At 42.6% G+C, this 25,215-nt stretch overlaps 1 protein-coding gene across 1 annotated transcript in view; it reads left to right on the top strand.

Moving 5' to 3' along the window:
• Positions 1-4,234, top strand: part of ATP10B (ATPase phospholipid transporting 10B (putative)) — a 52,800-nt gene extending 48,566 nt beyond the window's left edge. The window contains exon 22 of the mRNA XM_065644185.1: positions 2,902-4,234. Within this exon, the coding sequence (XP_065500257.1) occupies positions 2,902-3,400 (499 nt within the window). The 3' untranslated portion in view covers positions 3,401-4,234. The remainder of the gene's footprint in view (positions 1-2,901) is intronic.
• The last annotated feature ends 20,981 nt before the right edge of the window (positions 4,235-25,215 follow it).

Raw genomic sequence — 25,215 nt, 5'->3', positions numbered from 1 at the left:
TACATTGGCCACATGCGTTGCATGGGGAAAAGTGATCAGTGTGGAAGTCAGATGCCTGGGTTCAAGTTTCTAGTTCACGAACCAATAATTTATTCAGTTATATAACCCTAATAAGTCACTATATATCTACCGCTTTTGTTTTCCTATCAGGGAAACCTTTCTATCTGGGGTGCTTCAGAGTTTACCGGTACAAATCTGTTACATAAATGTTCACTATCATAAACACAATGTTCTTGAGCTGATCAAGACTAGAAAGCAAGTCTTTGAAATATTCCTATATGCTTTGAGAGGTACAAAATGTATTCTGCTTTTTAAGTACATTACAGTGCATTACTAAGCCAAATTTAAGAACATGTTTGTATATGAAATCATTTTCTGCATCCAGAAATTTAGTTCTACTCTGTGCAATAAATCAGGTATGTTAAAGATAGAGTTAACTGAGGCTGAACAATATTTGAAGAGGGATAAGTAGCATTACAGGTTGCCGAAAAAACTTGTTTGAAAAACATACTGATTCCATTCCAATAGATGTGTGTGGTAACCTTACTAGTTTTGGTGCTTAATCATTCTTTCAGCATATATGCTTTGTTTGAGTTGCACCACCTATTTAAAATCTTTATTTGTGCTTGGACAACAAAAGAAATGGGTTTGGTTTACTATTTTATTGGTCTCCTGGTCATCCTAGTTGTCATAAATTAGTGCAGCACACTCGTATTGCCAGCATCAGGAAAACGTTTTTAGTATCTGATTTTATAAGTGCTTTAAGGCTTTAGAATCTGAGTCTTAATTTTGTCTAAAAAGGAACCTTTCAAGACTAGATAATATTTTTCTTCAAATGATTATTATCATTATTATTATTTCCCCATTTATGTTGAGATGTTCTTGTGATTTTACGTTACATTATATAACTTCAAGTCAGGATAAACAACATATAGTTCAGTAAGGTCTCATGTCTCCTAGGCAGGGCATGCTTTTCCAGCCTGCTTTTCCTCCTGCGTGACTTTTGTTTTCCTGTCAGCCCTCATTCACAGTGCCATTTTTGACCCTGAGCTTTCTACTGAGAGCCACATCAAACACGTGGTTAGAGAACGTGTATCTTCATCTTGGGAATTCAGCAAGGTTAAGATCGTTGCTGTCTCAGCAGGACACTGAGCTTAAAGATTCGTATCTTGATATCTTCAAAGTTGGAGAACTGTTGTTCCTTCATGTAGGTACCCCAGATCATTTTCTGCAGAGTCCTCAGTTCACAGAACATCCAGCCCCCAGTTTCTGCTGCAACTTAGTGGTGTCAGCATGTCACAGCAGTGGTGAACCCCCGCTTTGTTAAAACGTGCTTAATTTTAAGTTTCAGTTGGTTCATCTCACCACACTGCCTGCTCCCTATCTCCTTCAGAAACCAGTCGGAGCCTTGGGATTTTGGTTTCTTTCTAAGGGCTTTTGTTAAAATCCTTGCTCCCCTCAGTTCTTCCTTTCGCTGCTGCCGCCTGCGTGCAGGCGCGCTCTGGGGCCCAGCGCCCTGCCCGTGTGCAGGGATTTCCTGCAGCACTGTCTGGCTGCACTTTGCAGAGCATCCTCTGTGCAACCGCATCTCAAAACTGCCTCTGAACTTGGTTTTGGGACATGAACTGCGCAGCGTTAGGTACTGAATCCCCTGAGTCTGAGAAGAAAAGGATCTGAATTACGTGTTCATTTGTTGGCAAGGGAAGGCACTGTGTCTCTTGGGGGATTTCAACACATGAACCAGGTATCTTTCTCCAGCTGTGGAAGGCAGACTGCAGTCTGCCAGGAAGCCCTGCAGAGGTCCAACAGGTAACTGAGTCTTGCACCCTGCAGGATTGTGGGAAGGGCAGGAGCAAATGAAAGCAGTTCACAGGATGGAAGACACAGTTTTCCTTCCCTTCTCTGTCCTCCTGCCTGGTTCAGCTGCAACTTGCACAGAAGAAACAGAGGACAAATTGAGAGCAAAGACAGAGGACAATAAGATCCACACCAGCTCCATGCAGATGGACCTCGGCTCCCTGTAGCTGTGCTCTTAGCGGCCTGGCCATGACCTGCAACTGCACAGTTCCCAGACCTGAGGTGCTATGGGGTTGACCAGCCTGAGCAGAAGCACTCCAGATGTGTGTTCACCCACTCCTACTTGTGCAGACAGGCCTGAGGAATCCACTGCCTTAAAAGCCCTTTCCATACTTAGTCTAGCTTGTTAGGCTTTTTAATCTCATTATCCTTATTTGTGCATAGATTTAGCAGCAGGATTTGAAGATGGCAACTTTATTAATGTAATTTCAAAGAAGTCCCCATGTTTGTCTTAAAATGTGTATTCAGGCCATGTACATAAAGGTCAAATCCTATGAGAACGATGCTTTGAAAGAGAATTTGGTTTTCTGGCAAAATTAACATGACGTGGAGATAGGATGTGTGCTCTCTCCCTGCACACAATATAAAGTTATATAAGGGCATAGGGCAGGTAGGACACATGGGCATTTTACTGTTTCCTGAGGAAATCCACAAGCCGAGGTTTTTAAATTTCTGGTTTTATGAGATCTACCAAATTTAGATCCCGTCTTTAGCCTGTTTTAGAAGTATAAATATAATTTCAATCTCCTCAAATAGTGCATCTCTTGGTGAGCTTCTGTTTATCTTTCTTGCACTGTTCAGGAACGGAGTGGTTCTACTATCATTTATTTAGTATTTATATACATGTATTTGGCTCTATACAGATCAAGATAATTGTATAGTTACATGTTACATTAAGATTCAAGAGTCAACTTTCATCTAACAGGTGTAAGGTATCTACCAGATGCCTGCAAAGTAACAGAAAATTAGGAACTGGATTTGTGTTATGTGATACAAGTTATGGAAGGAGCCCACTGGTAAGACAATTTCTTCCTCTTTTATCAGGTTCTTTATTTTTGTTCTACAAGGAACCTTTGGAGCATCTCTGATTCTGAAAGCACAGCAACTGGATAAACTTCCTAAAGGGAAACAGGATCTTGAAATCCAGAAATTGAGGTCAAGAAAGCAAACTACTTCTGGTGCACCTGTGGCATCACCTGCATCTAATGATGACCCTGAGCAAAACATCAGCCCCTTAAGTGTGTCACCATTTTTACATCCAGCAGCAGCAGCTCTGTCTCATGGGGACACAGAAAGTCAGGGACTTTCTGCCTCTGAAGTGAATCCTCTCAGGAAACAAACACCTGAAGAAGGCTACTGTTTCTTTAATAGGTGGGCAGAGGAAGAATCTACTGCTACGGACTCTTCAGCAGGACCTTTCTCTGGCCAATACCCCCTTGTACCCAGCAGGGTAACAGCTCCTGGGCAGGACAGTGGCAAACTGAGTAAAGGCAACGTTAACCATGGAAGCCATCGGCGATCTGTGAGTGCGGTGACACTCTGAAGAAAAATTCAGAAATCGGATCCACAGCCCACGTGGAGAAGGATATCATAAGGAAAATTAAAAGTCTGTTTATACTTAATCATGATGCTCACTACAAAAGGAGAGAGAGGCATGTGGAGTTACAAACCTGCTGGAGTAGTGCAATGACATCTCTAATATGTAACTTATCCTAAGTGCATATGTAGTTTGGGTTTGTTATTACATGACTTCTTGATCTTCCTGGTTTTGTCTCATTAGAGGAATGTTACATGAGCATCACACAGTTGCTGAGAAATGTACAATTCCTTTCTTTCATCAAGGGATATTTTTCTTTCACAGTAATAGGGAGTTATTGTGCTAGTGATGTTTCAATGTTACTGAGGTAATAGAAAAAGAATCCATTCTATATTGTCAAGCCCTAGAGCAACACATCCCACTTTAGCTTTTACTATCAAAGTCTTTAAAAGACTTCGCTAACTTAAAAATTACAGTTCTGCCTCGAAAAAGGTTACCTCCTGGTACTAAAGGTATTTGCAGAACAGCAGCATCAGAAAGGGACTAGAGAATGTTCTGGTTTCTAATATATGGACTTATACATATAACAACATCAGATCTATAGTCTGTTTTCCCTGAACGACAACTTCAGTATTTTTATGCAGGCAGTGTTTTGACCTGATACTGTTAAGAAGAGGACAAATGAGTTTACAAAGTAGAAAAATGCAAATACCAAACTATAAGATCTGGCGGGATAACTCAGGGATAAGTGGAGTCTGCTTCTTCATACCTACAAAAGCAGACATATAGGACAAGTCAAATTCAAGGATTTATGGTTTAGAATTCTAAAGTTGTGCCTGCTTTTTCATTGAGAAACTCAGTTTCTTCCTTCCATTCTCCATACGATTATGTAGTGTTGCTGCATTCAATCAAGTATAAATTGCGCTCCTCCTCACAGCTGGTTACATTCAGTAGTTGATGGAGATCTCAATAATGGATATTTCGACAAGCAATATATGAAGGTCACTAATCACATTGCAGTAAAGTACATGGCGTAGAATGACCAAAATATGCATAATACATTTATCCTTTTCATATCTCAGTGCAACAAGATGCAGGAAAAAAAAACCATAAAATGTCACCATCATCACTACCTATTGCAATGCAATGAAAGGCCGTTTTGATATTTCTTATAGAAATGTTGACTAGTGAGACCATTTCTGAAGTTTTCCTTCACAACACAATGTGGAGCGAAAGCTTAACTATGTTTTAAATTCAAGCCATCTGTACTTTTGTGAATCTACCACTGCTTCTGATTTAAGTAGTTTTTTAGCCTTTTTTTAATACATGCTATATTAACTTAGCTATTTACTACTTGTCAAAATGTGTGATCTGTTTAATAACCTACTTAGCAAACACTCATTTAACTTCTGTGTGTTATAATAATTACTGTAACTAGAGTCTTGAAGATGCTATTTTAAAGCAACTCGGGTGAAACTGAATAGCATATCTGCCCCTGGGATTGCTCGTAACCAGAGCAAGAGCACACATAGATCTGGAACTCTTAAAGTATTAATTGTCAACTGTGAAACAATTCAGAAAGATTTTTCTTTTTTGTATGATGTACAAAATGAAGGGAATTAGGCATAGCTGAGATTATTGTTAACGGAGTGTGAGATTGCTCAAATGTTTGCTCACTAGCTGGGAATGGACCTTGGGTAACAAGACTTAAGATCAAGCCTTTACAATTCACAGCCATGTTTTTACATCAAATGACCCATTTCCTTTGAACTTAAAGATGATGCCAACTTCTTAAACATTTTATTACAAAATGTAAAGTGGTTTTATAGTAATAAATGTAATATGGTCTTGACTTGGTGTGTTGTTGAGAGGACAAAAACAGAGGCAGAGTAGTTTTCCTATTTTCATCCATGAGTGGTAAACTCGTGTTTTCAGAAGCCACTCCTCTGCCTAGTAGGCCACACTATAGGAAGGCTTATCATGGAAACTAGATAACAAATTTATCTAAACTTTCAAGGAGACTGAGTATATATGGAAAAGGGCTGGACAGGTTATGTTTAAGCAAATCTGGAAGACCTGTAGACATTCCTGAATTCAAAGCCAAGAACCAATTTCATGTTTTCTCATCACAGCTTCCACAAAACTGTTCTACCATGAGTTTTGCTCTGACAGCTGGGCTTAGGTTCAGAAATGGTATATAGCTAAGAGAAGGTCCTTTTAAGAAAGTGGATGAAGGAAGGATTTCTTGTGATCTCCAGCAAATAGCCTTTAAAAGCTTTATAGTGATAGAGTCCCTTCTGTGTCAGGGGATGAAAGGAAATGTTAGAGAGTCGCTCTCTAAGTAGCTTCTAGGCTGTAAGCAAAAATAGTTACTTCAGTTAGAAGAAAGAATCCAAATTTTCATGGCTGCCTTAAATAATTCTACGGCTATACCTACAATTTGTTAATTCTGTTGTGTGGTAGATGATAACAAAATGGTCCAACAGATTTGTTTACCTGGAGAACTTGGAACATAGAGGAAAAGCATCCCTGGTCCTTGAGGAAAAAGCTGAAACAAACAGAAACGAAAGGCAGCAGCAGGCAAGACCTGGCCTCTGCATCCCAGCTGGCTCCACGGCTTTGCAGAGCCCTTCCCTGCACCCTCCTCCCCGGTGACAGCGCTACCCCCCTCCTCCAGTGCAGATGCTGCCGTAGTTCAGGACCTATATTAACTGCTAAACAGTGTGAACTTTTCTATGCTCCAGGGTCAGCAGTGATCATGAACTATCTCATGTTAAAAAGATGGGCAACATGCACTTCCCTTTGATCATGGAGTAAATTAGCTCAGACTATGAATTCCTTTGCGAAGTAGGATCTATTTTTTTTTTTTTTTTCCAATGAAAGCAAGCCTAAAAAGCCTAAAAAAGCAGGCTCTCCTATGAATCTCTTTCCAAGAAGGGAAGTGTATTTACTGAATGGGTTAGTTAGACCTAACTGGATTTCCAAGATAGCTTATTTTTATTTCAAGACATATTTAATAATACTGTCAAGACATACATTCCATTAGTTTTAATGTGAATGTTTCACAACAGAACAAGTATCTCATTTTTTAGCGTATCCTCTGGTGATATTCAACATTTCATGGACTACAAAACACTAAAATTAATGTGGTTTTTGTGAAATTACTGCATACTTTTTATTTTGGTTTATGATATTATTATAATGATACTGCATATGCAACAGTTCTTCGAGCTATACAAAGCCATACTTAGGTGACAAATTGAAGGTGGCCTCTCATATAGAGGTGAGCAGGAGCTGACTCACCAGGTCTGTTGGCTGAGTAGCAGATGCCATCCCAGGCTGCTCGCAGTGGTCACGGAAGAGCCATCCCTCGCATTCTCAACAGAGGTAAGTTGTTTGTGGTTTTGTGGGGGGCTTCTTGTGGGTTTTGGTTTGTTTTGTTTAATATAAGGCGTGGCAAATACATACAGATGTCTACACTTTCTTTGTGTCTGTCTTAACCCAGCAAGTTTGAGATGTGGTCTTCGACAGTTACAACTGATTATCTGCTTGATATCAGCAATAGCTGTTCAGTCTAAAATCCAGCATTATTCAAGTGGGATAGAGAGGGGAATCCAGTGTGCTATCTTATGTATTTCAGAAAAATAAAAACAGTTTTTACACTATGTAGACATACATGTGCATCATGCTCCAGCACAGAAACCGCTTTTCCCAAGGGTGACTTGTGTGTATTTGGCCACTTTGTTGGCTGATTCTGCAATGTTTAATTCATTTGTCTGATTGCAGTTTGAGGCGGTGTGCAAGTACAGAGCTATTTGCTTTAGGGGTAAGGTGACTGCAGGCAGGATGTGGCATGATTAGGTACTTGTGAGCAGCAGTGATGAGTAAAAATATAAACGTGGAGACAAGAGGCTCTTGAAGATAATGATCACAGAAGGTGGGATTTAGAGAGCTGACCAAATAACACTGAAGATCTGTAAAGTACTTTTGACATTGCCAGTGATTGGAACTTGCTACAATTATCAGTATATGAGACAACAGTGAACAGAACTTGCTGCCTGGCTTTTTAATATAACACCTGATTATTCTCAGCTACACAAATAAGAATGAGCCTGAATAGAGTCTGAACCATTACTTTTCAAAAAATATGAGAGGAGTAACCCTCTGTTGTCTGAAGGCACGGAAGGGTGATGGTTGTTTATCCACCATCCCCAGTGCAGCTCCTGAAGTCCGGTCCCACCTCCAGGTACGCTTTGCAGGTTTCCACATTAGTGCCCAAAGAGCTTGTGGTTATTGTGTTCTTCAACAGGTGAGCAGAGCTCTCTAAATGATCATCACTATAACTAAAAGGTCAAATCCTGGTTCCATGGCAACTTAAGTTTTGACCTTGACTTCACAGAAAGCAAATTGTTAGCTGCTGTTTTGTTGTTGCCATGGGTTCAAACCCACAAATCTGAGCCAAGTTCTTCACGGGATTATGAGGGAGTAGTTTAACACACCGTTGCTGCCAGCCCTGGGGGCTATTTCTCCGCCACAGTTTATTGCCTTCTTTATGAGAGTGGCACAACAGCCACAGATAATCTCTTCAGCTGCTTCAGATCACCCTGACAAGAAACTCAGAGCTCTCAGTTATGCTGTCAGTTGTCCAGATTTTTTTGCCCATTTTGCCTCCAATCCCTGTAAGAGCTTGAACCCAGAGGGGGGGCAAAGCTCCAAAGTTGAACGCATTGGTTTAATAGCTGCTGTGCTTATAGTACCATCGGCTGTGCCAGTGCGTCAGCAGATACTTCAGTCTTCCTGAGTATCTCACTGTGCATGAGTTAGTGGACATCCAAAAAACCTCTACAGAAAGAATGTATTATTCCCAAACACTGAAAAAATGTTTAAGTAGCCAATACATTGGAAGATGAGTCCAAACACAGCCAGGGCCTTCCTTTTTTTTTATGCTGGTATTCCTCCCTGTTTTACTAATATTGTTCTATTTAACCTCAAACAGATCAGGTAGGGAAATCCTGTACATTTATTGGTTTTATTCAAAACAGGACACATGTAAATCAGTAGGCTGCAGGCAAGTCAATAGAAGAGCTCATTTAAAATCAGCTGGATTCAACTGAAATTTTAATAGAGCCTATCTTGTTTTGTTAAAACTTTATTTCTAAAGACTTTTGCCAGGAAGATCAAACATCTATACATACTTGATCTGAATGGTTCCTCTTTCGCAGTGTTTAGGCAGCTTGTGGCCAATAATGGTCATGGTCTAAATCAAAGTTTGAAGAGGAGAACAGGTTCTTAATTCTGTTACTGTGTGCATGGGGTAGTGCGGGAGATAGACTAATAAGTACCAAGACCAAGAGTGCACCACAGTGATAAAGGATGAGCATGAATATGTCCAAGGCCTTCTGGAGATTTCCAAACAAAATTCCTAAACTACTTTCAAGCATTGTTCAGAGGTCACTCAGGGCTTGAAGTGTCTATTTAACATGTTTTATTAGTAAAATGAGTGAAGTATGTACCCATGTATGTTCTCAGTTAAATGTGGAGGACTGTGAAGAATGGCCCCACAATTGCAGTAGGCTAAAAAGATTTTGCTTTTAATCTTGCTTTGAAAGGAGGTAATGCTGTAAAGATTCAAACACGATTTCTCAAAAATTTTGAAGGTACATAAATGATGGTAATCTGTTCTTAGGATCCTTTGCTCCTTTTCATAATCTTCAGTTTCACAGTAAGGAGGGAATACAGTCCAGAGGCATCAAAGAGCCAGAATTGTGCTTGCAGCTACTAGTTCTCAGATGAAAAGAACCCAAAGCTAAAATTTTTGGCCCAAACGAACCTAACTCTCCAGCACCTTTCAGCAAAGGTGTCCAAGCACACACCCAATAAATATTTTAAATCTTAATACTGATTCAGAAGGTAGCTTATTTAAAAGGCATATTCTGGTATTATGTGTGCATTTGACTTGCATTTGTTTAAAATTTAGATTGATCTGCAGTTTCTTGAGATTACTCCACAAAACTGACCATTTGTGTTATATTGTAGTTTCACAGAATTGTAAGACAGTAGAGCATCTAAAGAGAGAATCTGATCTCTTTGCAGTAGGGAGTTACAGACAATCCACCTCAGCTATTTGTGTACCGAAGTCTTTATTAACAAAAAACAAAACAAAAACACTGCAAGAAATTAGATTAACATTAGCATGATAGTGGGGCTTGCTTGAAGAGAACCTGCTGGACTTCTGAAGATTCATCCACATTACCCACATGGATCATGTCTTTAAACTGAAAGAGAGTTAGCTTAGATGAAAGGAGGAAATTCATCACCATGGGGATGATGAGACACTGGGACAGGCTGCCCAGAGAAGTTGCAGATGCCACATCCCTGGAAGTGTTCAAGATCAGGTTGGATAAGGCTTTGAGAAACCTGGTCTAGTGGAAGGTGTCGCTGCCCGTGGCAAGGGGGTGGAACTAGATGACCTTTAAGGTCCCTTCCAGCCCAAACCATTCTATCATTCTATGATCCATCATTGAAATAAAGCTTTTCTTTAGTTCTACTCTATAAAATATATCACAATAATGGCAGGGATCCGGAGCAAGCTCATATGCTGTGATAAATGACAAGACTTCCATGGTGTTCAAAGTGTTATCAGAATCCATTTCATACCTCATCTGTTATTATAAGCATAAAATGTGCAAATGTTCTCCACTGCTGTAAATGTCAGCATGCTGGGGGCAAATGCTTTGATTTTTCTATCAGCAAATAATGTTAAATTATATAGCGTTTAATCACGCTTAGTGAGAGTGATGAACTTTAAAGAACGAGTTTCTTTCAAATCACTCCATCTTCGGTTCTCCTGGAAATGGACATCATCATTTATGAAATCCTGAAGATAACTTCCTCAGCCTGGAGGCTTCACAATGGTTTGAGGCTGGTGACAGAGCACTAAAATACAAAACCATTTAGACATCAAAATTACTTTGATTGAGGCAATCAGGTATTTGAACATAGAATTTGAAAGTTAACTTTGAAAATCAGAACCATCATATAAAATAATTCCGTCATCTATTAGGACAGTGAAGTTATTTGTATTTATAGAAGAGTCGACATCACCTGGTGTGACACAACCTCAAAACTGCTAATTTCTAAATAAAGCAGTTGCATTTACCAGGCCAGATTGTAAGTGGTTGGAAGGTAGGAGTGCTCCGCTGGAGTAACTGGATGTCTGTGGCTTTATATGTGTGGAGAACATCACCTACACTCTCCACCTGCTCTTTCTGAAAGGAAAGGTGTGGGTAAACGTATGGGTGCAATACATGGAGGAGACTTGTATGGGGAGTAAGGGAATATAAACCTTCAAATTCCAAAGACATAGTGAAAGGTAATACTGCTAGTATCTTAGCAACCAGAGAAACTAAAAGACAAGCTGTACAGAGAAATCAGCTATGGCCCAGCTTTAAGAGCTCTCGCTGGTATATATCTATTATGTCTTTCTGAAACTGGACTTTTAATCACAGTGTTTGAAAATACAGATTTTGTTGTTGTTGGAGGGCTTCATCATTTTTGGTTTCTGCTGAGGGGAGCTACATTTTTGTATTTGGTTCAGTAATCGCTAGTTTATTAGAGCAATTTCATTAGCATACACTGGACTTGAAGGGCAGGTTGGAAGGGACAGCAGAATTCTCTTGCGAGAGGAGGGGTGGGTGCTGTGCTGGAGGGAGCGCCCGCCACCCCATCCCCACTCCTCTGGCTGAGTGGTGAAGCTCCTACCGCTCTCAGTCACACTGAGATGGCTCCTGCAAGTACTAACAACGGGGAAACTCTTTGATATTTTCACATTTTTTTCTAATTAAATTGGCTTCGTCACTTTCATGACAGTCTAGATTTTCGAGATATCTGTATCAGCCCCACGATGTAGAAATTGATATGTTTTTTTCTATATCAACCAAAATAGAAACATACATTTCATAGCAGATATGTGGCTTCTGGCAAAACCTTTATCATGATGCAGAACGAATGAGAGACCAGTCGCTTTTCAAAACATCAGCTTTCTCTACAATGTTTTTGGTCTAAAAATGCAGAAATCTTGATGCAAGACAGAACTTGCCGAGTTAGTCAAATACTAGGGTAATAGATGCATATAAATGTCAGTAAATTCATATCCACTTTGCTGCTCTTTTATTGTAAAAATTTCAGTATCTATTGCTTGCTATTATTCCTATCATCATTAACCTTCATGATAATGACCACAAACACCAAAGTTTGAAAACTGTTTCATTGAAAGTATGTCCTTAGACATGCTCAATTTGTTATATATAATAATGTTTTATTCTTGTACTGCAAAGTTACAGTCTAAAAACAGGAAATAGGTTAAAGTGCAAATTAGTTGTATTTGATAAAAAGCAGATAGTCAAAGTCAATGGTTTATGAGCACACCTCTGTTTTGCAATTTTTTTAGCTATGCTGTTCAGTATTAATGAAAACCCTTTTAAAGGTTGATAAGGGATAGAAATTGTTCAGAATCCCCTGAATGCTCACATTCAAGAAATATTTTGTCTGCTTAATACTGTTTATCTAGCTCTAATCAATTGTCTGTCAGCATCAAATACATTCTTTCAGCTCACAAAAGGCAAAATGGAGAATTTATTTTTAAAATACTGTTACTAACTTGTGTACAGCTCTTTCTTTGTTAAGCCAGAAACAGATCAATTCTGCTAAATAATCAGATATTTGGGAAGAGGGAAGTGAACAATGCACCTGTATTTCTGAAAAAAGAAACTGTTCATAAGTGGTTTTAAGTGAGTTTCAGTAAGACTTAAGCTCTATGTATTGAAACTGTCTGCCTGTCACCGACAGTTAGGTCTTACAGGTCTTGTTATTTACAGAACATCCACCCCTCTCCAGGCCTTTTGAGGCCTTTTGTTTTGTTACCTGACTTGGAGCTGACTCAAGGGCATTTTTTAATTAGTATCCTGAGGTTAAAAATTCACTCGCTGGCTCCCCGGGCTTTCGTGAGCCAGCCCCCAGGGATGCTCTTCCCTCAGCACAGAGGTCCCAGGGTCAGAAAGACGCAGGTGCCAGCAGCAAAATGGATCATGTGCTGCTAAAACAGAAAGAAACCAGACTTTGGGAAGTGCGTATTTTTCTAGATCTAACTGTGCGGCAGATGGTTTCTGCAACAGCATTCTTAAACCAAACCAGAATACATAAATACCCTAAAACAACCTGGGTAAGGATGCCTCGCCACCTGATGTCCTCCAAGGGAGTCTGGTCCTGGGCAGCTCTCGCGAAGGAAAACAAGCATTCTGCTTTGGGGTTCATCATTGCAGGTGTCACTCAGTGCTACGGACAGAGCTCAGTACCTCCCGGAGGCGGGGAGCCATCTCTGAGGTTGCCCTCCCCGTCTCTAAGTGGAAATAATAATCCTTTGCCCTACCTGGCACAAGCGATATGAGAATAATCGTGCTTTAAGTCATCAGTGGCTGGGATCCTGGCACGAGTGGGGGAGTCAGAAGAGGGCAGGAAATGTTGGTGCTAAATGTAGAGAGAACATGAGAGAGCCCAAACCAGATTAATCAGGAGAAGAAATCCCTGCTATTGTACAGTGACTTCTTGCAACCTGATGAGAACTGGCAGCAAATATTTCAAAGGGAAATCTGAACAGATTCACAAAGTGCTGGTTTTAAACACGGTTAATTTCAGTAGTTAACACCTCAGAAAATAAACTGCAATTAGACTCTTGTGCAAGTATAAATATTTATCATCACTGTTTCTTGTCCTGCCAGTCTAGCAGCTGACATCCCTGCCATTCAAATCCCTTCAAGTCTTGCCAGTCAATATTAACAAGATACTAAATACTCAGATTGCACCTGTCCATTAGAGTAAATTGACTAGTTTATTGTCTTCACAGGCTTTTGAAGAGTGATAGGCACCAGCTTTGAACAACTTCTTGGAGAAGATTTCTTGATTCTAGCCTTTGAATCCGTTCTGGGAGGTGGCTGATAGCTGTCCTTTCTGGTTTGGAAACAATCAAATTAGACTGCTAACGGATGATGCTACTCGGAGAAAAAGCTTATGTGATGCGCTAGCAGATGTTGCCTTGATCGCTTTATTCGAACTGTGAGGCAAAGACTGGCAGGAGAAGTTAGTAGAAAAGTTCTGTGTTAATACCTGGAGACCTGTTAATAGCAGAGAGTGAGCTGCTCAGTGTTACCGGAGATGTTCTTAATATAGAAGACAAAATTTTGCATTTTCAGTAATTCTGAGTTTCCACTCAGGGTAACAGGCAAGTAAGCAAGAGGTGTAATTCAAAGCAGTGTGCTGATTTGCACTCCTGCAGATGCTCTTCTTACGTCCCAAGAAACTGTCAAGAGTCCTGTTCTTCAGGTATTAAGCAGTGAGTGCTTGAGATAAGAATCTCAGCCCTGTCACGCAAAGTACTAAAAGTCTTTTTCTTCTGGGATCAGCTCTGAAAGGAGATGCCCATTAATTGAGGGTTTGAATTGTAAAATAATGAGAAATAGGACCCATCCTTTTTTATTACTATCCAGGAGCCACCTTATATATTTTTTTTCAGCAAGAATGACTTTCTGCAGACTTCTGCACCCACAAACACAGATTTTTACCTGCTCGCCTACACTGGGAACAATCCCAAGCTTTCCAGAAAGGGATTTCTCATCAGTCAGCCAGATGGACATCAGCAGCGTTACAAAGGGGTTTGTCTTGGCCAGATGCTAAGTGCTTTTATATATATATATATATAAAACATGTTTGTATTTGTATATGATGAATGGATAGGAAAAAAGTGGCTGCATAAGGAGGTTTAATATCCCCAAATTAAGGTGAGATAAGCCATGCTGAGCCCTCAGCCCGCTTCCTCCGGACTCACGCTCAGCTCTGACCGTCTCCATGAGCGCTGAGCGAGCCAGGGCCTGACTGAGGGGAGGGAAAATAAGGTAGAAACTCTAAAGTTGGGCTCCCCATGGCCATAAACAAGGGATCCTTGTTTGTGAATGTAGGTGTGCCTCAGAGAGAAAGAGGCTACCAACTTTTGCACCTTGCTCTAAATTTTTACAGATTTCTCTTTCTGGGTCACTGTTCCTCGCGCAGATGCAGCCTGGCTTTACATAAGCTTTGTGAAATGAGGTCTCTCCTCGTTAATTTTTCACTTACAATCCCCATATATTTCTTTTCCTTTGCCTTCTGATTCTTCTGCTTGGATGTTATCCTTCTGCTTCTTATTTCTGAAGGAGGTATCTAGACATGAAAAGCAAGAGCAGAGCAGAGCCAAGCTAATTAGCAGCTGCTTTAAGCTATTGTTTACCCTGCACAGGAACACATCTCGAATCAATGCCAATTTGGATCACAAAAATGTAGCTAGAGAGAGACAGGCCAAAGCCTTGAAAGCCCATCGACAGCCCCTTTTCAAACTCACATTTTTGCTGCATATGAGCCCCACTGTGAGACATTTCCCAGCTCCATAGGTTCCTGCCTGCGGGGGAATTGTTAGAAACCCATTTCTCACCAATTCCATGTAAGTGGAAAAAACTTGTGAACAGTGTGAGTCAATGTAGCGCTGTTAGTATTTCAAAACAGGCAGGAAAGACATGAGAAAATGTTTGGTTTAAGAAAAAAAAAAAAGTGAAGAAAGAAGAGAGTGTTTGCTATTTTCATCCTTTCCCCTGCCATAAAGCTCTACTAGCTACTATGGTTCCAGCTACCGGCAAGGAGCCAGAAAAAAATATGCCGGTTTTGACTGAGGATCCATGTTGTCGGAATAGACTCCTCTGTCCTGGATTCACAAGCACGTATATGCACATGTTTCAGTTTTGGATGCGGGACCTCAGCTCCACTGTACATGGAGGTTTTTAGTCTTCCTGAATTGGAAGACGCTGCGCTCCTCAGATCAGCTGTGCTCCATTGCAGGGCAGGCAGGAAAACAAGGAATTAGCTGCGTCTCCGATCAGTGCAATTCATGTTAGAAGTTGTGAAAATGTTCTTTTCTGGATCAGTCTATGAATATTGTTGCTTATGCAAATATGTGACTTTGCTCTGATTTCTATGAAAACAACACAGAAAGATTTGCATTGACTTTATGAACTAAATCATAACTGGTGAAAAGTATAATTTGTGCTTCCTTGCACTTCATAACAAACCTACAATGATTTGGAAAAAAAAAGAAAAAGGAAAGTCTCTGTCGAAATGAAGATGTTTGGTTGAAGTCACTGCATCAATATTATGATCAATATTATGAGCTCTCATTTGTTCGGCAGACTGAAGTATGACAGTGTCACCTAGCAACTTTGAAGGGCATTCAGATCTGACGGCGCTGAACTCTGTAGAAAAGCCTATAAATAAACTAATTTACAAATTAATAGTTTTTATTAGTGTCAAAAGCATCACATTTGACATGAAAAAGTTAACACTGTACAGGAGAAAAGGAACAAAAACATATTTTTCATCCTGGCAGTTATGCGGTGAGGGGATTTAAACTGAGTAATCATGAAATACTGTAACCCTGGGAAGCAAAGGTGTGCGTTTACAATATCACTGCTTTGAAATATATACATGCATATCCATAAGATTTATATGCATACCCTTTTTCCCTGAAAATAAGGCAGGGTCTTATATTATTTTTTTCTCCAAAAGATGCTTACTTTTTTACATGTGTATCTTCCTGGGCAGTGTTTAAATTGACTTTTTAAATGAAATATAACTAGGGCTTATTTTTGGAGTAGGGCTTATATCTTGAGCATCCTGAAAAATCATGCCAGGGCTTATTTTTGAGGTAGGTCTTATTTTCAGGGAAACAGAGTATACGTACACATGTATCTATGTAAATTGTTTTAGACAACTTCCATGTTTTTCCAGGTACTTATGTTAACAACAAAGAAAGATTAATCTTTCAAGTATTGCCCATACTATTGAATACCTTCTAGTATCTACAATTCCTTATGCTTCAGTAAGTTCATAAGCTCTGCTGCTCTGCCAGGCCACCCGAAGATCAAGGCACAGAGCACTGTGCTGGTCTGTAGTGTTGAAATCCAGTAACTTCCCATTGAATTACTGCTGCCAGAGCTGCCTGGATGGAGCAGATAATTATCTGTAGATGGAAGAGCTTGGCCAAAATTAACAGGGATAGTGGTGAGCAAAACTTAGGCTGGTTTATGGCTGGTGGATTGACTGTGGTGTCAGCCAGCCAGTGTCTTTGGTCCATGAATTAAAATTAGGAAAAAGCAAAATTAATAAAAGCTAAATCAGGCCTAATAATTTTTAAGGAGGAGTCTTGAGCAGTCCCACATCAGAGAGGCAGGGTCTAGGCCCTCTGCACAGCTGAGAAGACAAAGTGTCCCTTGCGGTAATTTTCTAGGTTGGATTTGAATTATTAAAAGCTTTCTCAGAAAAAAAAAAAAAAAAAAAACAAACAGGGAATTTTCCTAAGAATTATCAAATATGTAATGCATCGGTGCATTTGCTAAAAGTAAAGGGAACAGAAGTTGCGAATATTCTAGAAAAAGAGACAAGTGGGTACATATTTGCCTGGCTATTTGTGATATTTTCTTTTTACCTACGCGGCCTCTGTAGGTGGATTAGTTGGTCCCCACATGTGTGGTCACTGCTGCAGTGCTGCTGGTTGTTGAGTTTACACTTCCAGTCGTTCATCAGCCTCCAGGTCATGCAAAGCGGCTTTACCAGGGTGGGGGAAAGAGCAGTTGCTAATGGGATCTGCTTGTTGGCTTGTCTGAACAAGCTGATCCAAAATAAACCGAAGAAGCCTAACAGCACTTTAAATCAAATCTGAGCCTGGAAACAAGGAATCAGTTTGAGTGTTTTAAAAACAAACAAAAAAAAAGACTTTAGTAACAGTGAGAGTGGAAAAAATATTTTACAGGGATTCAATAACTGCTCTACCCCAAAACCTTTTGTTTCTGGTTTCCTCTTGTCTCCTGTGACCCTTGGGCTTAACCTGCTTTAAAACTGAGAACCGGCTGGTGTGATATGTGTCAGCTCGAAGGCAGCACATCTCCTTTGGGCTCAGCAGGAGCCCTCACTTCTACCCTGTGTAGGCACAAGCGACACCTTTGCCGCCTGATCATTTTTTTTTTTTCTTCACAAGTCTATCCCCAGTTTGCTAGAGGAGCAAGCAGCTGCCGCACGCTCCCTTCCCTGGCGTGGTGCTGGCGGCTCCACGGAGAAGGGAAGGTTAGCCAGCCAGGGCAGCCCCCTGCCCACCTACACGCCAAAAGCCAGGCAAGCAAATGTAATCCACGATACCGATTCTTTTCCGAGGGTTATATCGTTCTCGTTTCTGTCTTAGTCAATCTTCCTGCAGCTGAGCAATGGGCAGTTGAGGTAGCAGGCTCAGCACGGAGCTGCAGGTCCACAGGGCACCCCCGCGCACCAGGCCGTGAGCTGGGGCGAGGGCAGCAGTGCCTGGGGGCGTCTAGTACAAGATCAAAGCACTATTACTACCACAGTAGTTAGATATCTCTTTTTTTTTCCCCCTTAAGAACATACATGCCACAAGGTCTGATGTATCCACATTTATTTCTGCTTCAAAGCTCCCATAGCTTCACAAAACAATTTTATTGAGAAATTTTTCTCTTATGCCGGGTATATAACAAACATATATAACAACTGACAGTAATTAAAAACTATCCAATTCTGGTATTGCTGCAGCCAGTCGGAACATTTCCAACTCTGCAGGCTAGGATGAAACCAAACCAGTTCAGAGAGGCAATTTGTGCTCATCATGATGCTCCCCCTCTTCCTCTTCTGTCCTCAGCTCCCTTCCAGATATGGGATTTTTTTAATGAGAGAGAATGAGCAACTCGTTTTGTCCTAACGTCACTGAGTGCAGATTGCAGTGCAAAGAACTGAACAGTAAAAGCCTTGCTGCCTCAAGACAGAGTATAATAAAAGGCAACGTGATAATCCCCCCCAATGATAACTCTTCCCCACTGGCGTCCAGGTTTTTCCGTCATCTTTCCGTGCTCTCTGCAGGCGGGAGCAGCCTGGGACCAAGCAGAGGGTACCAGCACAAAGTGGTTTGTGACAGCAGAAGAGGGCTCCCCTTGGGATTGCCAAAAGCATAGCATGGGATCCAGCAAAAGAAACAGCAAAAAAATAGTTTATTTGATTTCTCTTTCTGACAAACTAATTAATCACTGAGGGAATCTGTCTCTATGAAATTTGATCTGGCTTTCCAGAGCTTTTGGTTCCGCCTTCTATCTGTACTAGAAACTACGCTTGCTTTCTGGTTTTTTTTAAAGTAAGACTTCCATTTCTTACTTCGACCTTCCTTTCACTAACACAATAAAATATATTTATCTACTTTTTTATCATTACATATCTCCACAGCTACTGGAGAAAAACAGTGTTGAAACAAAGCTGTAACCCTAATGGAAGTTTGGATTTCTTCATCAGAGGGAGGATCCCATTTAGGAGACAAATGGCTTTATTCTGGAGGAGGTGAGTTTGATTTATTGCATAAATAGTTCACAACCCATAGGCTGATGAGTTGATGAGTTTCAGTTTAGTATGTTCTCTTATGGCTATGAGCCGTGGTACTTGCATTTAATCTCTTTGATAGAAGAAAAGTGGCAAGTGTGCCGAGGGAATGCAGCGTTGTTAAAACGATTGCTGGTGGGTGGGGAAGGAGCAGGAGCAGCCTACAACATGCTGAGCTGACCCAGCGAGGCACCTGTGTGAGCTGACGCGCGCCAGGCGCGTGGTGGGAACGGAGGGGTCGGGAAGGCAGAGCAAACCTGGCGAACCTTCGTCTCCAGGCGTTGCGTGCACAATGGCAGTTTCCCTTCTAAGTGGATAAAAACTCTTTGTATTAATCAGACCAATGCAAATTACCTAATTTAGATGACTGGCAGCTGTAATGGGCTGTATGAAGATACTCTGCCAGCTTAAGTAGAATTGGGAACGCAATCAACTCTCAGAGACGAAGAAACAGCTCACAGCTGAGGTTAAAAGCACAGAGATGAGACAAATCCCCGTCAGGTGTCTCTGGACTAACAGTGAGGAGGGAGTTAATGGGTCTTTCCTAAAGAGACCTGCTATTGATGTGTCCCCACTTGTGCTCACCAGTAGCGGGCCCGCACTTGTAGGCATCCAGTGTCTCAGATCAATTCACAGACCCTGATAAACTCGGTTGCAGCAGTGGAAAAGGCTACTCCCTCGTGCTCCAGCTAAATCCACCACCTAAGATTAAACGTTCATGGTCTGAAGGGTCCTGCCCGCAAGCCGATTCACAGCAAGCCCGCTGGCGTGCCCGCACCGCGCTTCCATCCGGAGCTCCCGACGCCGGCTGGAGCTGCAGCCGGGTGACGCAGCAGCAGCAGAGGCGACAGGGGATCCCCCGGAGACGGAGTTTCTCCTCACAGCTCTACCTGCTCTTACACGCGCTCCTGTTTGATGCACCTCTGGGCAAAGGCACACAGGCTGATTTAAGCTGCCAATGGTGACAATCAAGGTCATCCTTTGACTTTGCCTTGAAATAGGCTATGCACTCCTTAGGCTATTTACAACCCACGCAGAGGTATTTGTCTACCTAACCAGTCTCATGAGGGAGTGAATCACTCCGTGGATGGGTCCAGCTCCTACCACACACCAGAGGATCTGCAGCTCCTCTGGCTCCTGTGTCTCTCTACCTTCCCGTCCATGCACCTGGAGGCACAGGACTAAAGGTCTTCTCAAGCACTGTGCCTCCCAGGAGGGTGCAGCCAGCACCGGGGTTTAGCAGCAGGATGGATGGAAGCAGAGGGGGGTTTTTAAAGAACTGGCTGAGGTGGGAGACAGGTGTAGTGGGAGAGAGGGACTGAATGGAACAGCAACACAAAAGAAAGCTGAATACAGCTGGACAATTTGTGGCAGTGAACAATTCTTTTTGTCCTTGCAGAGAGAATTCCCCTTGTGTTCTGCCAGGTAAGCTCTGGGGATGAAAAGTTGTTCTCCCCTTGTACCATTAGGTGCAGAGCTGAAGTCTGTTCCCTGAACCACTCAAGGCAGGTGACTTGTGACCCCTCAGGTCTTGTTTGACTCAAATCTTGTTGATTCGAGGACAGTCCATGGGATATTTCTCCAATTCTAACATCCCAATATTGAGTTCAACTGAAGTGTTAGTCTGTATTTAACAGACTTCATATATGCTGAAAGGACCCCCCGCCAGCTCACCCTAGAGCACAATTTCCCTGGGGTTCTGTAATGAAATAATAAAAGCACAAGAAATCATATTGAGTTCTCTTACTTCAAATTAGATTAGCATTTTAATGTTTCTTAATTAGTTGAAGTTTTTTTGTATACCAGTTTGTAATGTTGGGAAAGCATATTTTACAACATTCCATATACAAATAATAAATTGTGCAACACAGATGTTGCCTCTAATTGTAATATTTTAAGTGAAGAGGAAAACACTCTGCTTAGCTTTTAATTAGGTTTATTCCAAGCAGACACAAAAATAAAAATTTACTTGTCTTTTAAGTAGATACCATCTGCAATACATTTCTGTACCACAATCTAGTGCAAAGCCTATCTTCAGCCTGCTATGCTCCTGCATTATCTTCTTTATGGCGGAAAGCCTGTTGGTGCAGTGAAGGTGAGTCTGCGGCAATGGTCACATTGTGGCGTGGCTCTGATGTGAAGCTGCCCACATCTTCTTTTGGTCGACCTTTCGGACGTGTTTTGGGCTAGAGATGCCCTTGGCAGTGCATAGCAGTAGTGCACAGCAAATGTCTGCCTGGAATCCTGTCAGTGGGCACCGTGGGACAAGCAGTGAGACTGGCCAGAGAGGGAACTGCGTCATGACTTGCTGAACTACGCACAGCCAGGCTGTATCATTATTTGAGCGATGTGAAAGCAGGAAGCGCTGCAGGGAACCAGCCAAGAGCACCTAGTACTTCTATGCAGCTGGCGTCTTCAACGTGCTGCACAACCAGGGAGTTTCTTCCTTTCGTAAAAAAAGATAAGCCCTAGCGAAATAAACTGGCTAATTTATTTTCCCATTCCCCTTTTGTGTTTCCAGCACACAAAAGATACCAACGTTAATGCCTAATGCTCAAGGAATCAGGCCACATTTGTCACTGTTTACTGATGTACGATTTGCATACACAAACCCACTTCCAGCAGCACAGTTACAACATGTTTAAAGTAAGAGGCTTAGTTCCATGTCACACCGTTAGGAGAGTTATTTTTGCCTGGGGACCAGCGGCTGGCAGAGGAGCATCCCCATCGGGAGGAGGGTGAGCCAGTTCCCGGCCATTCCTGGCGTCAGGCCTGCTCATTACCAGAAGCCTTTAAACTCAGCCTAAGGGTATAAAAGCAGGACAGGCTGTGTGTGTGTCAGCTGCACAGGCCCCTCGGTTGAAGAAGATGGGACTTGCCCCTTTTTGCTGTGGCAGCTTAAGCCTCCCAGAAACATCGAGTCTAAAAGATGTTGCTGCAGTACAAGCTGCAGCAGCTTTGCAGGCTGAATTTCTGCACTAATGCAATTCCCCCTCACCTGACCAGCTAATCAGACTCACTGACATGCTCCTCTTTAAGGGGTTAATGTCAGTTCTACTCATCAGAAGTAAAACTGCAGCAAAGGAGCCTCTTCACAGGTAGGGGGTTTTTGTCTTTTCTATATGTACAACATCCCCCCCTTTGCAATGCAACAGGAGACAAAAGAATAATAAAATTAGAATTATAGAATCAATTTGGTTGGAAAAGACCTGTAAGGTCAAGTCCAGCCATTAACCTAGCACTGTCAAGTCCAAATTACCTACTACTGCTTTTTTTTTAATGAGGAGTTTTACATCTAAACACTCATATCCACTCTTCCTTCCAGGCTGATTTTAAAACATCCTCAAAAGCAAAAAGGCTGAAGCCACGTTCAGTTGGTGACAGACTAATGGCCTCAGTGTTCCCGCATGTGAACAACAGTCGTTATTTGGAAGGGAGGTGAGTAGTCATCATCACCATCTCTTGTTGCAGTTATAGCATTGGTTCATCTCTCATGCAAGCAGAATCAAAATCTGAAAATATATCAGGTTTTTTTTGTGCTTTCACGTGTGGCTAGAGAACGGCAGCATTCTCATGCACCGGTCACCACTGGCTCCGGGCGCAGTGGGACAGGGACAGCGGGGCAGGGAGGGCAGAACGCTCGGCACACAGCCCCAGGGGAGGGCGGTGAGGGACCGCTTGGCCGTACCCCGAATCCCGCTCCCCCCGGTCATAGAACGGTACCTGGATGCTTCCAGCAGAGACCTAGCCCTGCAGGAGCACTGAGCTTTGCCCACAAATGCCGGCCAATTCACCTTTTGATTTCTTTTCTACTTAGTTTTTGTTCTTGGGGAACAAGAAGGAGGAATGGGAAGAAATTATTAACTAAAGGGCTGCTTGTGCTCTCACACGGAGTCAACTGCTTAAACCTGTTTTAATCAGCTGCCTCTGAAATCTTGGGGGCAGTCGCAATGTTTGGGAGCATTGACCTCGCACTCATCATGGCTGAGGAACACGTGGAACTCTCTCCTTCCCTGGTTCCCCCACCTCCCGGACATGTCCGTGCCCATGTCCAAGGACCGCGACCAGCCCCAGCACTGGTGCCAGGACCCGCACGCGGAGCCGCTCGCTCTGCCAGCGAGCTCCAGCCTGGGGACCCGGGGACAAGGGGACCCAGCCCTCAGTGCCACTCACCCAACGTCAGCTTCTCCTGGAGGTCAGCCCTCCTGAATCGCCTTGCAGTGACTTGCACACAGACACTTTCTTTTTAAAAAATCTCATGGTATTCCAGGTAGCTCTACTTTTCTCACCTTAATAATTTTGCTCCTGTTAAATGAAAGCTGATAAAATAGAAGCTGTTGTAAGACCCAGAGAAAATTAGGTTATGTAACCTCTTTTTTCTTTATTTAGCATGATATCAAAGTTGTTTCTTATCGTTCTTCAGGTACATTGTGCTCAGGAATAAATTAAACTGTCTATTCAACAAAGAGGAGCTGCTTTTTCTTCTGCTAATTTTCTCTCTTTCTCAATTCTCACTCTATTACTAGGGAAAAAAATAACAAGCTTAGCTGAAGCCAGAGGAGACCTTCCAGCTTTGCGCATTCGCACCATGCGATTACTTCACCAATCCAAGTGGTCCATCTATCGGTCTCTGGCCGATACAACAAGCATCAAAGTCAAAAGTACAATGATGTTTTTCTTTACATAATTACTTGCTGAGTTGACAAATGGAGTGACAGCTGCGCCCTTTTTAGGGCAAGAATTGTGCAGAAATCAAAGTCATGTAAATAATTTCCCTGGGTGTTTTTTCCTGCTCCTCCCCGCTCTGCGCTCGCAGCCCGGCCCTGAGCCCAGCTCCGGGGAGCAGCCGCGCTGGCGGGAGCCACAGATGGGCCCCGCTCCCCCGGGTGCCAAATCTCGCTCCTGACGGCTTCTGCCGTGCCTTGAATTGCCTCCACTGCAAAGCAGATTTGTTTTTTTATAAATCGTGATGGGAAGAGCCAGCAGAGACCTCTACACGCGTGAAACTGAGAGGGGGCAGGGAAGGAGGAGAAGGGGGGCAATAGCTGCAGACAGAGAAACAGAGCTGGGAAATACAGTGGGGCTGGGGGGCGTTTATGGGGTGCAGCCCTTCCCGAATCGCCACTTGCAGTGCCGAGCCTGGCCGGGTGAGCAGCATCCAGCCACCTCTGGCTGGCATTGGCAAGGGAAGCTCAGTGCTCCTGCAGGGCTGGGTCTCTGCTGGAAGCATCCAGCAAGGTGAAACAGGTACCGTTCTATGACCGGGGGGAGCGGGATTCGGGGTACGGCCAAGAGGTCCCTCACCGCCCTCCCCTGGGGCTGTGTGCCGAGCGTTCTGCCCTCCCTGCCCTGCTGTCCCTGTCCCACTGCGCCCGGAGCCAGTGGTGACCGGTGCATGAGAATGCTGCTGTTCTCCAACCGCACGTGAAAGCACAGAAGTACCAAAAAAACTGAGAAAATCCACCTTTGCTACTTAAGAAGTTCGCAGTCGGTGGAGCAGGTCTTCCAGAAATCCTGTTGTGTTTCTAATAAGTGCTGTCAGAGTTTAAAAGGAAAACTATTGAAGTGCTGAGCTTGAACTAGTTTGTTCTCCTTTCTATTTTATCATTGAAAAGTCAAGTGTAGCATCATTCGAGAAAGGTATGTGCACTGCCAATACTCACATTTTATAATGTCAAAGCTAGAGGGAACATCAAAATAACCTGGTCTGACTTAATTCCTGACACAGGCCATCCTTTCTCCCCCCAGTAATTCCTGTATCAAGCCAGCAACTTGTCTTTGAAGTAGACATTATAAGTGGTGGCTGGTCAATCCCAGTGGGTTTGCAGACTACTTCAGAGTAAGCGGGAAAATGTAGGTAAAAAAGCAAACCCATAGTCAGTGGACTTAAGGTATCCAGACAGGGGTCCACATTTCCCTTGGAAAAATAAATTAATAAATAAATAAATAGGGGTCTGCAGACTGTAAAGGGCTGAAAACTATAGGAGCTGGTGAGGGGCCGGGAGCACAACTGTGAGGAGCGGTTGAGGGACCTGGAGGGTTCAGCCTGGAGAACAGGAGCTGAGGGGAGACCTTCTGATCTCTGAGCTGCCTGAAAGGAGCCTGGAGCATGGAGGGTGTTGGTCTCTTCTCCCAAGTAATAAGTGATGGGACAAGAGGAAATGGCCTCAAGTTGTGCCAGGGGAGGTTTAGATTGGATATTAGGAAAAAATTCTTCACGGAAAGGGTTGTCAGGCATCGGAACAAGCTGCCCAGGGCAGTGGTGGAGTCACCATCCCTGGAGGGGTTTCAAAGCCAACATAGATGGGGTTCTCAGGGAC

The sequence above is a fragment of the Caloenas nicobarica genome, chromosome 13, assembly GCF_036013445.1.
Source record: "Caloenas nicobarica isolate bCalNic1 chromosome 13, bCalNic1.hap1, whole genome shotgun sequence".
NCBI lineage: Eukaryota > Metazoa > Chordata > Aves > Columbiformes > Columbidae > Caloenas > Caloenas nicobarica.
The sequence above is the reverse complement of the archived record's forward strand: the minus strand, read 5'-3'. Positions and strand labels throughout refer to the sequence as shown.